This window comes from Oncorhynchus kisutch, linkage group LG12, assembly GCF_002021735.2.
Source record: "Oncorhynchus kisutch isolate 150728-3 linkage group LG12, Okis_V2, whole genome shotgun sequence".
In the NCBI taxonomy this organism is placed as follows: Eukaryota; Metazoa; Chordata; class Actinopteri; order Salmoniformes; family Salmonidae; genus Oncorhynchus; species Oncorhynchus kisutch.
The window spans coordinates 57,982,229-57,998,268 of NC_034185.2; the positions used below are offsets into that span (position 1 = coordinate 57,982,229).

A 16,040-nucleotide genomic window follows, 5' to 3' on the forward strand; every position below is an offset into this window, starting at 1 on the left:
ATCACTCCTGAGTTCCATCAATCACACCTGGGCTGCAGTCACCTATCCGGACCCGTTTTACTGCTTTCGCGGAGCCCCACCGGGCCTTCACAACTGGACTGCCGACGTTATCTACCCGAAGGAGTTATTCGGCTGGCTCCTCCGTCGCGACGTTACCTGAACGCCCATCTGCGGCCTGCTAACCGTTAGCTGTCTTACCGGCTGCTATCTGAATAGACAATCGGACAATTTTTTTTATATATATATTTTTTATTTTTTATTATTATTATTATGTTTTCTTCTTGGGCCTCTATAACTATATCTATTGTTTTTATTTTTGTTGTTGTTGTGTGATTTGGATTAATCCCCTCTACCACACGGAACCCCACTAATCTACTGACGGAACGCAAGAGGTAGCTAACAACAGACCTCCATCCTATGCTAGCTTGCTACCGATGCCCTGGCTAGCTGTCTAAATCACCAACCAACCTCTCCACTCACCGGACCCTTTTGATCACTCGACTAAGCATGCCTCTCCTTAATGTCAATATGTCTTGTCCATTTCTGTTCTGGTTAGTGTTTATTGGCTTATTTCACTGTAGAGCCTCTAGTCCTGCTCACTATACCTTATCCAACCTATTAGTTCCACCACCCACACATGCAATGACATCTCCTGGTTTCAACGATGTTTCTAGAGACAATATCTCTCTCTTCATCACTCAATACCTAGGTTTACCTCCACTGTATTCACATCCTACCATACATTTGTCTGTACATTATACCTTGATGCTATTTTATCGCCCCCAGAAACCTCCTTTTACTCTATGTTCCAGACGTTCTAGACGACCAATTCTCATAGCTTTTAGCCGTACCCTTATTCTACTCCTCCTATGTTCCTCTGGCGATGTAGAGGTGAATCCAGGCCCTGCAGTGCCTATCTCCACTCCTATTCCCCAGGCGCTCTCTTTTGACGACTTCTGTAACCGTAATAGCCTTGGTTTCATGCATGTTAACATTAGAAGCCTCCTCCCTAAGTTTGTTCTATTCACTGCTTTAGCACACTCTGCCAACCCGGATGTTCTAGCTGTGTCTGAATCCTGGCTTAGGAAGACCACCAAAAACTCAGACATTTTAATTCCAAACTACAACATTTTCAGACAAGATAGAACTGCCAAAGGGGGCGGTGTTGCAATCTACTGCAAAGATAGCCTGCAGAGTTCTGTCCTACTATCCAGGTCTGTACCCAAACAATTTGAACTTCTACTTTAAAAAATCCACCTCTCTAAAAACAAGTCTCTCACCGTTGCCGCCTGCTATAGACCACCCTCTGCCCCCAGCTGTGCTCTGGACACCATATGTGAACTGATTGCCCCCCATCTATCTTCAGAGTTCGTGCTGCTAGGCGACCTAAACTGGAACATGCTTAACACCCCAGCCATCCTACAATCTAAACTTGATGCCCTCAATCTCACACAAATTATCAATGAACCTACCAGGTACCTCCCCAAAACCTTAAACACGGGCACCCTCATAGATATCATCCTAACCAACTTCCCCTCTAAATACACCTCTGCTGTCTTCAACCAAGATCTCAGCGATCACTGCCTCATTGCCTGCATCCGTAATGGGTCAGCGGTCAAACGACCGCCACTCATCACTGTAAAACGCTCCCTGAAACACTTCTGCGAGCAGGCCTTTCTAATCGACCTGGCCGGGGTATCCTGGAAGGATATTGATCTCATCCCGTCAGTAGAGGATGCCTGGATATTTTTTAAAAATGCCTTCCTAACCATCCTAAATAAACATGCCCCATTCAAGAAATTTAGAACCAGGAACAGATATAGCCCTTGGTTCTCCCCAGACCTGACTGCCCTTAACCAACACAAAAACATCCTATGGCGTTCTGCATTAGCATCGAACAGCCCCCGTGATATGCAGCTGTTCAGGGAAGCTAGAAATCATTATACACAGGCAGTTAGAAAAGCCAAGGCTAGCTTTTTCAAGCAGAAATTTGCTTCCTGCAACACTAACTCAAAAAAGTTCTGGGACACTGTAAAGTCCATGGAGAATAAGAACACCTCCTCCCAGCTGCCCACTGCACTGAAGATAGGAAACACTGTCACCACTGATAAATCCACCATAATTGAGAATTTCAATAAGCATTTTTCTACGGCTGGCCATGCTTTCCACCTGGCTACTCCTACCCCGGACAACAGCACTGCACCCCCAACAGCAACTCGCCCAAGCCTTCCCCATTTCTCCTTCTCCCAAATCCATTCAGCTGATGTTCTGAAAGAGCTGCAAAATCTGGACCCCTACAAATCAGCCGGGCTAGACAATCTGGACCCTTTCTTTCTAAAATTATCTGCCGAAATTGTTGCCACCCCTATTACTAGCCTGTTCAACCTCTCTTTCGTGTCGTCTGAGATTCCCAAAGATTGGAAAGCAGCTGCGGTCATCCCCCTCTTCAAAGGGGGGGACACTCTTGACCCAAACTGCTACAGACCTATATCTATCCTACCGTGCCTTTCTAAGGTCTTCGAAAGCCAAGTCAACAAACAGATTACCGACCATTTCGAATCTCACCATACCTTCTCTGCTATGCAATCTGGTTTCAGAGCTGGTCATGGGTGCACCTCAGCCACGCTCAAGGTCCTAAACGATATCTTAACCGCCATCGATAAGAAACATTACTGTGCAGCCGTATTCATTGATCTGGCCAAGGCTTTCGACTCTGTCAATCACCATATCCTCATCGGCAGACTCGACAGCCTTGGTTTCTCAAATGATTGCCTCGCCTGGTTCACCAACTACTTCTCTGATAGAGTTCAGTGTGTCAAATCGGAGGGTCTGCTGTCCGGACCTCTGGCAGTCTCTATGGGGGTGCCACAGGGTTCAATTCTTGGACCGACTCTCTTCTCTGTATACATCAATGAGGTCGCTCTTGCTGCTGGTGAGTCCCTGATCCACCTCTACGCAGACGATACCATTCTGTATACTTCTGGCCCTTCTCTGGACACTGTGTTAACAACCCTCCAGGCAAGCTTCAATGCCATACAACTCTCCTTCCGTGGCCTCCAATTGCTCTTGAATGCAAGTAAAACTAAATGCATGCTCTTCAACCGATCGCTGCCTGCACCTACCCGCCTGTCCAACATCACTACTCTGGACGGCTCTGACTTAGAATACGTGGACAACTACAAATACTTAGGTGTCTGGTTAGATTGTAAACTCTCCTTCCAGACCCATATCAAACATCTCCAATCCAAAGTTAAATCTAGAATTGGCTTCCTATTTCGCAACAAAGCATCCTTCACTCATGCTGCCAAACATACCCTTGTAAAACTGACCATCCTACCAATCCTCGACTTTGGCGATGTCATTTACAAAATAGCCTCCAATACCCTACTCAACAAATTGGATGCAGTCTATCACAGTGCAATCCGTTTTATCACCAAAGCCCCATATACTACCCACCATTGCGACCTGTACGCTCTCGTTGGCTGGCCCTCGCTTCATACTCGTCGCCAAACCCACTGGCTCCATGTCATCTACAAGACCCTGCTAGGTAAAGTCCCCCCTTATCTCAGCTCGCTGGTCACCATAGCATCTCCCACCTGTAGCACACGCTCCAGCAGGTATATCTCTCTAGTCACCCCCAAAACCAATTCTTTCTTTGGCCGCCTCTCCTTCCAGTTCTCTGCTGCCAATGACTGGAACGAACTACAAAAATCTCTGAAACTGGAAACACTTATCTCCCTCACTAGCTTTAAGCACCAACTGTCAGAGCAGCTCACAGATTACTGCACCTGTACATAGCCCACCTATAATTTAGCCCAAACAACTACCTCTTTCCCAACTGTATTTAATTTTAATTTATTTATTTATTTTGCTCCTTTGCACCCCATTATTTTTTTTATTTCTACTTTGCACATTCTTCCATTGCAAAACTACCATTCCAGTATTTTACTTGCTATATTGTATTTACTTTGCCATCTTGGCCTTTTTTGCCTTTACCTCCCTTCTCACCTCATTTGCTCACATTGTATATAGACTTGTTTATACTGCATTATTGACTGTATGTTTGTTTTTACTCCATGTGTAACTCTGTGTCGTTTTATCTGTCGAACTGCTTTGCTTTATCTTGGCCAGGTCGCAATTGTAAATGAGAACTTGTTCTCAACTTGCCTACCTGGTTAAATAAAGGTAAATAAATAAATAATAAATAAATTAGCAGTATTTACCTCTAAACATAGAAATAGAATGAATACAATGGGTACAAAGCTCCTCAGTCATTTTACAGAATACTCATGGGTACATGCAATATGGCTGACATGGAGATTCTATGTCTATGGTACTGAAAGTCTTGAACAGGATTTACATCAGATCTATAGTATATTAGTTTGATTTTTGATTTATTAGGATCCCCATTAGCCGACACCAAGGGCGTGGACAAAAAAAGGTGCTATCTAGAACCATAAAGGGTTATTCGGCTGTCCCAACCCTTTTTATTGCAGGTATCAAACCCTTTTGGTGCCAGGTAGAACCAGGTACCAAAACGGGTTCTCTTATAGGGACAGCTGAAGAACCCTTTTGGAACCCTTTTTCTAAGAGTGTACCATGGTAGATCCTGTTGGAACTGGTTTGCACTTCGTTGGTTCATCCCCCAAGTGATATAGCTGAGTTAGTACATTTCTCCCATTGTTTTCTCTGCTTGCCATTCAGATAAAGGTAGTTTTAAATTGCCACTATTTTATCCCTAATGGGGTGTAAATATTTCAATCACCCACCACCATCAACTCTGACTAGGGGTACTTCGAAAAAATGCAAATGTCAGTGGAGAGACTATTCAGAAAGCAGGACCTATTAAACTGTCATTGTGTTAAAAGACTGATTGGCCCTTTAAGGGTCTTCATTGAGTGTATTTGTCTGTTATTACCCTGCCATTAGAAGAAGCCTAAGAATAAAACAGACCCCCTGGTTATCAAGCTGCCCTGTGTGTGTTCCTGTTTGACTGATGACCCATTTCCTGTCTCGCTGGTGAAAAACCTAGTTTGATTGAGGGGTCAGATAGACCTTCCTCATAGAGGTCATAAGGTCATGTCAACATGCTTGTCTGTTTGGCTACATCCAACACACAAGCTTTTATACATAGGCTCCTATATTTACAGTTGTCTTTGACGATGCAGTAGTGGGCAAATATGAACAAAGACAGACAATGAGAGCTAACCAGGCAACTACAGTCTATAAATCACAGTCAACCTGCAGTCATCTCACATCCTCTGAGGCCCTACAAACGACACAGTGCTACGTGCCATTATTATAAAGCTATTCAGTTCAATTAGGTTCAGTTCAGCTCAGCTTACCTCAGCTAAATTCCAATTAAATGTAATTAAATTAGGTTCTATTTAGTTCAGTTCGATATGGTTCTATTCAGGCATCACCACCAAGGATGGCACGGCGGAGAAGGACAAGGACTTCCGGGGCAAGGCCCAGAAGCAGGTCCAGTTCAACCCAGGCCAGACAGTGGCCACCTGGAGGGTGAAGATCTTCACGGACCAGGAGTTTGAGACCAGCGAGACCTTTGAGATCCAGCTGTCGGAGCCTGTCATGGCCGTGCTGGAGTACCCCGATACAGCCACTGTGGAGATAGTGGACCCTGGTGATGGTAAGAATGAACGGCCTTATCTGCAGATTGTCTGTTTGATTTGCCCTCCGACATGAAGTCCTTTATGAATAGTAGACAGGCTTTAAGTCAATTGGAAAGGCTACATTCATTTACATGGATTGACACATGAAAAAATATTATTGTATCCTTCATTTAAGATTCCGAATCAGATCATGATTATTGTTACATTGTTGGGCAATTTGATGACCGCAGCAAATATGCATGGATCAAATAAGTAGAGACTCACCTGGGCTTGTAAACTCTTCTTCTCTTGTTCTCTATGGCCTATCCTCTGTGTTTCTCCCATAGAGATCCTATTAAATTACTATTCTAATTCTGAATTCTATGGTTTCTCCCTCTTTCCTCTGCAGAGTCCACGGTGTTCATCCCCCAGGCAGAGTATAAGATAGAGGAGGACATTGGGGAGCTGCTGGTGCCTGTTCGCCGCTCTGGAGACCTCAGCCAGGAACTCATGGTCGTTTGCTACACCCAGCAAGGTGAATACATTCAAATATATCATTCAAATACATGGGTTTTTACAAAGATTAAATACATTTTTCCACATTTTGTTACATTACAACCTTTTTCTAAAATGAATCAAAAATATTAATAATCAATCAACACACAATACCCCATAATGAAAAAACTGATTTTTTGAATTGTAATTAAAAAAACAAACAGAAATAGCTTATTCAGTATTCAGACCCTTTGCTATGAGACTCGAAATTGAGCTCAAGTAAATCCTGTTTCCATTGATCATCCTTGAGATGTTTCTACAACTTGATTGGAGTGCAGTTGTGGTCAATTCAATTGATTAGACATGATTTGGAAAGGCACACACCTGTCTATATAAGTTCCCACAGTAGACAGTGCATGTCAAATCAAAAACCAAACCATGAGGTCGAAGGAATTTTCAGTAGAGCTCCAGGACAGGATTGTGTCAAAGCACAGAGCTGGGGAAGGGTACCCAAGAACACAGTGGCCTCCATCATTCTTAAATAGAATAAGTTTGGAACCACCAAGACTGAGCAATCAGGGGAGAAGGGCCTTGGTCAGGGAGGTGACCAAGAACCCGATGGTCACTCTGAAAGAGCTTCAGAGTTCCAGAAGGACAACCATCTCTGCAGCACTCCACCAATCAGGTCTTTATGGTAGAGTGGCCAGACGGAAGCCACTCCTCAGTAAAAGGCACATGACAGCCCGCTTGGAGTTTGGCAATAGGCACCTAAAGGACTCTCAGACCATGAGAAACAAGATTCTCTGGTCTGATGAAATCAAAATTGAACTCTTTGACCTGAATGCCAAGCGTCACGTCTGGAAGAAACCTGGCACCATCCCTACGGTGAAGCATGGTGGTGGCAGCATCATGCTGTGGGGATGTTTTCCAGCAGCAGGGACTGGGAGATTAGTCAGGATTGAGGGAAAGATAAATGGAGCAAAGTACAGAGCACTCCGGACCTCAGACTGGGGCAAAGGTTCACCTTCCAACAAGACAACGACCCTAAGCACACAGCCAAGACACCGCAGGAGTGGCTTTGGGACAAGTCTCTGAATGTCCTTGAGTGGCCCAGCCAGAGCCCGGACTTGAACCCAATCGAACATCTCTGGAGAGACCTGAAAATAGCTGTGCAGTGACACTCCCCATCCAACCAGACAGAGCTTGAGAGGATCTGCAGAGAAGAATGGGACAAACTCCCTAAATATAGGTGTGCCAAGCTTGTAGCATCATACCCAAGAAGACTCGAGGCAGTAATGGCTGCCAAAGGTGCTTCAACAAAGTACTGAGTAAAGGGTAAAAAAACGTATATAAATGTGATATTTCAGTTTTTGGTTTGTCATTATGGGATATTGTGTGTAGATTGATGAGGGGGAAAAAATATTTAATCCATTTTAGAATAAGGCTGTAACATAACAAAATGTGGAAAAAGTCAATGGGTCTGAATGCTTTCCGAATGCACTGTAGATATATTGTAACATAAAACAACTCTCCTTCCCCTACAACTGCCTGTCATTCTTCTATTGACCCTTAACCATTGACCCCTGAACTCCTTTTCCCAACAGCCAGTGCGACGGGCACCATCCCCAGCACGGTCCTCTCCTACAGCGACTACATCACGCGTCCCGAGGACCACACCAGCGTGCTCCGCTTCGACAAGGACCAGAGGGAGAAGCCCTGCCGCATCATCATCATCGACGATTCGCTCTATGAGGAGGAAGAGAGCTTCAACGTGACCCTCAGCATGCCCATGGGTGGCCAGGTGGGAGCCACCTTCCCCAGTGCGAAGGTCACCATCCTGGCCGACAGCGACGATGGTGAGTGGGGTTGTTGGGCGTATGGTGGGTGGTGGCATCTATAGTCACCTGTTGAATACAGAGGTCAGTTAATTGTCATTAAACCCTACTTGAAACTCTAGCTCAAATAGTTCAACACACAGGTTCAAGTCAACTTGAATGCTACTTGTCAATGGCAACAGACTCAATGATTCCTGACCCTTTACTATATTGACTATAAAGGAAACTCTACCAGTATCAGAATTACTTCCTATTCGACCCCCCAGTCTCTTGGGTTCAGTGAACAGGGGTACACTCTTTTTTTTAGAAATGTGATCTATAACCTAAAAGGGTTCTTCGGCTGTCCCCATAGGATAACCCTTTAATAAAAAAGTTTGGTTCCGGGTAGAACTCTTTTGGGTTGCATGTAGAACCCTTCCACAGTGGGTTCTACCTAGAACCAAAAATGTTTATCCTATGGGGACAGCAGAATAACCCTTTATGAACCCTGTTCCTCTCAGCTTTTCTCTATGATTTCTTGGGACTTCCTATTGGCCACTCCTAATGATATGACTTCCTATTGGCCACTCCTAATGATATGACTTCCTGGGATATCCCATGGGCCAATAATAATGATACGACTCCCTCTATGTTTGTTAAGAGGGCTTAACTGTTGCCCAAGACACTTTGATGTGCCCAGTTACAATTTACAGGTGTACAGGTGTGTGTGTGTGTGTGTGTGTGTGTGTGTGTGTGTGTGTGTGTGTGTGTGTGTGTGTGTGTGTGTGTGTGTGTGTGTGTGTGTGTGTGTGTGTGTGTGTGTGTGTGTGTGTGTGTGTGTGTGTGTGTGTGTGTCTTTGTCTCTGGGTTTTTGTGTGTCTCTGTCTGTGCTGTGTGTTGTATGTCAGTGTGCACCTGTGATGCCTTAGCAACCAAACCCTTTCATCCAGATTGATTTATTATCATTTGATCTCCCAGCAGTTGTCTAGTATTCAACACAGTCGCTGAAAACACATGGAGTCGTGCAACTAGATACAACACTATTGAACTGATAACAGGGTCATTACTTTTCACTGACGATAGACACGTATCAATAGCATTACTTTGCTTCACACTTTGTTCTCCTGTTAGTGAGGTAGAATAAAGGAACAATTGATGCAGCCATGCCAGAAGCACTAAGGTAAAGAGGAAAGACAGGAGACTGAAAGAGAGAGAGAGCTGGTGCCAAAGAGTAGATGAAAGGAGAGAAGAGAGGCAGGAAAGATGTGGTTAGAAGTTGGTTTATCAACAACAAAAAACAACTGTGCCACATAGGAACTACAGTAGGGCTTGTGAGAGCATGTAGACTGTAGGACTGTACAAAGCCTAGTGAAGCCTCTTTGGTGAGAGTGTTACCATCAACACCATAACTCAGAGGCCAGGTGCTGAGGATCCTCCAGCCACCGTCAACACCATAACTCAGAGGCCGGGTGCTGAGGATCCTCCAGCCATCATCAACACCATAACTCAGAGGCCGGGTGCTGAGGATCCTCTAGCCATCATCAGCACCATAACTCAGATGCCAGGTGCTGGGGATCCTCCAGCCACCATCAACACCATAACTCAGAGGCCGGGTGCTGGGGATCCTCCAGCCATCATCAACACCATAACTCAGAGGCCGGGTGCTGGGGATCCTTCAGCCATCATCAACACCATAACTCAGAGGCCGGGTGCTGGGGATCCTCCAGCCATCATCAACACCATAACTCAGAGGCCGGGTGCTGGGGATCCTCCAGCCATCATCAACACCATAACTCAGAGGCCGGGTGCTGGGGCTCCTCCAGCCATCATCAACACCATAACTCAGAGGCCGGGTGCTGGGGATCCTCCAGCCACCATCAACACCATAACTCAGAGGCCGGGTGCTGGGGATCCTCCAGCCATCATCAACACCATAACTCAGAGGCCAGGTGCTGAGGATCCTCCAGCCATCATCAACACCATAACTCAGAGGCCGGGTGCTGGGGATCCTCCAGCCATCATCAACACCATAACTCAGAGGCCGGGTGCTGGGGATCCTCCAGCCATCATCAACACCATAACTCAGAGGCCGGGTGCTGGGGATCCTCCAGCCACCATCAACACCATAACTCAGAGGCCGGGTGCTGGGGATCCTCCAGCCATCATCAACACCATAACTCAGAGGCCGGGTGCTGGGGATCCTCCAGCAATCATCAACACCATAACTCAGAGGCCGGGTGCTGGGGATCCTCCAGCCATCATCAACATCATAACTCAGAGGCCGGGTGCTGGGGATCCTCCAGCAATCATCAACACCATAACTCAGAGGCCGGGTGCTGGGGATCCTCCAGCTACCATCAACACCATAACTCAGAGGCCGGGTGCTGGGGATCCTCCAGCCATCATCAACACCATAACTCAGAGGCCGGGTGCTGGGGATCCTCCAGCAATCATCAACACCATAACTCAGAGGCCGGGTGCTGGGGATCCTCCAGAACGTGTGATGCCCTTCTTTACTGTAACCACTGGTCTCTATGTGTAATCTATTCCACTACAGGTCCACTCATGGATGGTACCATTCCCCAAAGCCACACACAGACAGACACAAACACACTCAACCCAAGACAAAAGCACCTCTAACCACATGTTTGTCTTGACTCCCCTCTCTTTGCCCTGTCCTTCCCCTCCTCCCTGCTCCCTCCTCTCGCTCTACCCCTGACTACACACTCCATCTGTTCTACAATCCTATACTTCTAGTAACAGGTGGTAGAACTGGGAAGAGAGAAAATAGAATAGAATAGAAACTCCAGTCTTAACTACACTGGACAACCCTCTGTCATGACACATAAAAGAGCTCTCTGAACGTGTTTTGTTCTGAGACACTCCTCCAACTCCACCGTTCAGTGGAGCTGCGGGAAAACAGAGGGCTTCCCTTTGTGTTGCAGGGGCCAAGAGGCAGGTGGGGAAACAGGGGTTTGTGGGAGAGGAATGTCAAATGACAGGCATGTTTTTCCTCCGGCTCCTGTTTGATGGCGTTCAGCCTCCATTTTTGTTTTAATTGTGTAGCTGTTATCTGAGATGGGGGTGATGGTGATGGTTTGTTTACAACTTCAAGGATGCTCTGGAAGTTTAAAAAAAAGAAGAAAAAAAGAAAGTGCAACATATATCATATCGACATAAATGTTCCCTCTTTTCGTTTGCATGTACGTCAAATATCACCCATAGGCTTTAGATGAGAAAAAGGAGATGTGTTTGTTTCTTGGACACAGGTAAACCAAGAAGCACATTCAACTGAGATTTTCCATTGATAATGATTGTTAATCCAGGACCAGTCTTAAAGGTCCAATGCAGCCGTTTTCATCTCAATATCAAATCATTACTGGGAAAGAATGAATTACCTCACCGTGATTGTTTTAAATTAAAATGGACAAAAATACACAAAAATTGCTTCTTAGCAAAGGGTCATTTCTCAAGCAAGAACTTTTCTAGGAATGTCTGGGAGTGGTCTGAGTGGGAAGGGGAAAACTGAAAATGAGCCGTTACTGGTAGAGAGGTTTAGAAATCTCTTTCTTATTACCATATGGTGATGTCACCATGGAAGGCCAAAACTCCATCCCACCAAAACAGGCTGAAATTTCAGGCGGCCTTTTCAAACAGCTCTTACACTAACAGCTATTTCACAGTATTATTCCAAAATCAAAGTGTGGAAATATATAGAAAACACAGAAAAATCATGAAAATCAGCCTTTAATCTGTGTCTGGGAAACTGCCCCTTAGTGTTCAAGTGATTTACTTTCTGAATATGAGGCCACTCCAGTCCTCCCCATCCACTCTGACTGAATGAGTCATTTATCTCTCTTTAGTTGTCTCTCTGAGCCATTCCTCTTCTTCTCCTCTTGCACTTCTCTCCTCCTCCTCCTCCTCTCCTTCCTCCTCCTCTCCTTCCTCTCTCCCACCCTTCAGAGCTCATTCATTTCCCTAACTGGTTTGTTCTAATGACAGACACACTCACAGTCTGGGCTACACTCCCCACCCTGTAATTTGGAGTACAATGGAAACGTTATGTCTAAGTAATCAGCGTGCATTCCCAGACATGATCTCCAGGCGACAAGAGGAGATGTCTTCTCAATGTAAAGATCCATTCCTCCATTGTGCCACAAACTTCTTGGTGGGTCCTGATATCTAAAGTGACAACACTGTGTGTGTGTGTGTGTGTGTGTGTGTGTGTGTGTGTGTGTGTGTGTGTGTGTGTGTGTGTGTGTGTGTGTGTGTGTGTGTGTGTGTGTGTGTGTGTGTGTGTGTGTGTGTGTGTGCGTGTGCGTGTGTGCGTGCAAACCCATCTCCCTGGCTGAGCAAACCTGTGGTTGGGACCCCGGCCAGCATTAGGCTTCATTGTTATTAGTCTGGCTCTTCCTTCTCAGTGATCCTTTAGTGATTGCCATTTCTCCTTCCCCCTAACCAGCCACCCCTGTTACTAAACAGTATCTCTGGTGATTGAGAGGCATTGAGAGTAAGCCAAGTTTTAGCGGGTCAGCGGTGGTTGTCTGACTGCGGCAGGACATCTCGACCACCTCTTAAAATCCTCTTCACCTAACAGTCAGTTAAATGTGTACATACTTCCTATTCTCCATGTCTTACTTTTACTATTTTATCCAGCTATAGACTAAATAATCACGAGTGTCACAATATTGTATCTGTCCCTTATAGAAGTGGCAGAAAGCTCAATTATAGATCAACCTCTTTAGTGGATGTACAGTAGACAGCAGTAGCTTGTCAGTGATGATGAGTCTGGCTGTTATAGAGGGGTGTACAGTAGACAGCAGTAGCTTGTCAGTGATGATCAGTCTGGCTGTTATAGAGGGGTGTACAGTAGACAGCGGTAGCTTGTCAGTGATGATCAGTCTGGCTGTTATAGAGGGGTGGACAGTAGACAGCAGTAGCTTGTCAGTGATGATCAGTCTGGCTGTTATAGAGGGGTGGACAGTAGACAGCAGTAGCTTGTCAGTGATGATCAGTCTGGCTGTTATAGAGGGGTGGACAGTAGACAGCAGTAGCTTGTCAGTGATGATGAGTCTGGCTGTTATAGAGGGGTGTACAGTAGACAGCGGTAGCTTGTCAGTGATGATGAGTCTGGCTGTTATAGAGGGGTGGACAGTAGACAGCGGTAGCTTGTCAGTGATGATCAGTCTGGCTGTTATAGAGGGGTGTACAGTAGACAGCGGTAGCTTGTCAGTGATGATCAGTCTGGCTGTTATAGAGGGGTGTACAGTAGACAGCGGTAGCTTGTCAGTGATGATGAGTCTGCCTGTTATAGAGGGGTGGACAGTAGACAGCAGTAGCTTGTCAGTGATGATCAGTCTGGCTGTTATAGAGGGGTGTACAGTAGACAGCGGTAGCTTGTCAGTGATGATGAGTCTGGCTGTTATAGAGGGGTGGACAGTAGACAGCGGTAGCTTGTCAGTGATGATCAGTCTGGCTGTTATAGAGGGGTGGACAGTAGACAGCGGTAGCTTGTCAGTGATGATCAGTCTGGCTGTTATAGAGGGGTGTACAGTAGACAGCAGTAGCTTGTCAGTGATGATGAGTCTGGCTGTTATAGAGGGGTGTACAGTAGACAGCGGTAGCTTGTCAGTGATGATGAGTCTGGCTGTTATAGAGGGGTGGACAGTAGACAGCAGTAGCTTGTCAGTGATGATCAGTCTGGCTGTTATAGAGGGGTGTACAGTAGACAGCGGTAGCTTGTCAGTGATGATCAGTCTGGCTGTTATAGAGGGGTGGACAGTAGACAGCGGTAGCTTGTCAGTGATGATCAGTCTGGCTGTTATAGAGGGGTGTAGAGAAATTAATCCGCTGTGTGTTCCAAGGATATGCATTCCTTTCCTCTAGTCTATTACTCAGAGAGGGAGAGGTAGAGAGATCCTCCTGTCTGTGCTGCCTCCCCCGTCTCCTCCCTCTTATCAGTGCTACTGTCATCAGACAAGGTGGACATCCCATCCCTCTTCTCCCCCCAACTCATCCCCCTTTCACTTATCCACCATTTCTACCTGGCTTTTCAGGTGTGCACTGTAGACCTCTGGCACTGAGTTCAGACGACACTGTCTGGCCTCGATGAGGGGAGGATGATGAAGGGATGAGTGGGGCGACAGGTCTCTTCCTGGAAAGAGAGGGAAAGAGGGGGATGACCCCGTCAGCCGTACCAACTGTATCTGACAAGCAGAGTTCAGACAAGAAATGTGGATTATCCCATGACAGCTTCTTCCCCAAAGACATCCTTAATTGAAACCACATGTTTGTAGCTTAATGTTCATATCTGTAAGATGTAATATACTGACCTGACCTCTCTCTCTCTCCCCACCCTCCCCCATATCTCTCTTTCTCCCTCTAACACACAGAGCCCTCTCTGTATTTCGGAGAACTAGATTACATTGTGGATGAGAGTTCAGGCTATGTGGAGGTCAGGGTCTGGAGGACTGGCACTGACCTCTCCAAGACGGCCACAGTGACCGTCCGCTCCAGGAAGAGTGACCCCGTCTCTGCTGAAGGTCAGAAGAACGTGAATGTTAGATCTATTATTCCTATCCTCTTTGTGGTGTAGCATTTCCAGAATACAGTGCTTTGCAAAAGTTTTTCCTATTTTGTTGCATTAGAACCTGTAATTTAAATGTAATGTAATGGACATACACAAAATAGTCAAAATTGGTGAAATGAAATGAAAAAAATTACTTTTTCAAAAAATTCTAAAAAAGAATACATATATATATATATATATATAAAGGAAAAGTGGTGCGTACATATATATTCACCCCCTTTGCTACGAAGCCCCTGAAGAAGATCTGGTGCAACCAATTACCTTCAGAAGTCACACAATTAGTTAAATAAATTCCACCTGTGTACAATCTAAGTGTCACATGATCTCAGTATATATACACCTGTTCTTAGTGGTGTTGCAGGCCCCAGAGTCTGTAGCACCACCAAGCAAGCGTCACTATTAAGACCAAGGAGCTATCCAAACAGGTCAGGGATAAAGTTGTGGAGAAATACAGATCAGGGTTGGGTTATAAAAAAAAATCTGAAACTTCGAACATCCACGGAGCACCATTAAATCCATTATAAAAAATGGAAAGAATATGGCACTACAACAAACCTGCCAAGAGAAGGCCTTAATCAGAGAGGCAACAACGAGACCAAAGATAACCCTGAAGGAGCTGCAAAGCTCCATAGCGGAGATTGGAGTATCTATCCACTTCAAGCCGTACACTCCACAGAGCTGGGCTTTATGGAAGAGTGGCCAGAAAAAAGCCATTGCTTAAAGAAAGAAATAAGCAAACACGTTTGGTGTTCGCCAAAAGGCATGTGGGAGACTCCCCAAACATATGGAAGAAGGTACTCTGGTCAGATGAGAATAGAATTTCACTTTTTGGCCATCAAGGAAAGCGCTATGTCTAGCGCAAACCCAACACCTCTCATAACCCAGAGAACACCATCCCCACAGTGAAGCATGGTGGTGGCAGCATCATGCTTTGGGAATGTTTTTGAAACTGGTCAAAATTGAAGGAATGATGGATGGCGCTAAATACAGGGAAATTCTTGAGGGAAACCTGTGTCAGACTTCCAGAGATTTGAGACTGGGACGGAGGTTCACCTTCCAGCAGGACAATGACCCTAAGCATACTGCTAAAGCAACACTTGAGTGGTTTAAGGGAAAACATTGAAATGTCTTGGAATGGCCTAGTCAAAGCCCAGACCTCAATCCAATTGAGAATCTGTGGTATGACTTAAAGATTGCGGAACCCATGCAACCTGAAGGAGCTGGAGCAGTTTTGCCTTGAAGAATGGGCAAAATCCCAGTGGCTAGATGTGCCAAGCTTATAGAGACATACCCCAAGAGACTTTCAGCTGTAATTGCTGCAAAAGGTGGCTCTACAAAGTATAGACTTTGGGGGGGTGAATAGTTATGCACGCTCAAGTTTCAGGTTTTTGTCTTATTTCTTGTTTGTTTCATAATAAAACATATTTTGTATCTTCAAAGTGGTAGGCATGTTGTGTAAATCAAATGATACAAATCCCCCCCAAAAAATCTATTTTAATTATAGGTTGTAAGGCAACAAAATAGGAAAAATGG

The 16,040-nt window shown here is 45.4% G+C and overlaps 1 protein-coding gene across 1 annotated transcript in view; it reads left to right on the forward strand.

Annotated features, from left to right (window-relative positions):
• The window catches only part of LOC109901304 (FRAS1-related extracellular matrix protein 2), a 59,493-nt gene that overhangs the window by 20,462 nt on the left and 22,991 nt on the right, over window positions 1-16,040 (forward strand). The window contains exons 4-7 of the mRNA XM_031837900.1: window positions 5,417-5,647; window positions 6,019-6,144; window positions 7,709-7,960; window positions 14,311-14,460. Coding sequence (XP_031693760.1) covers window positions 5,417-5,647; window positions 6,019-6,144; window positions 7,709-7,960; window positions 14,311-14,460 — 759 coding nt within the window. The remainder of the gene's footprint in view (window positions 1-5,416; window positions 5,648-6,018; window positions 6,145-7,708; window positions 7,961-14,310; window positions 14,461-16,040) is intronic.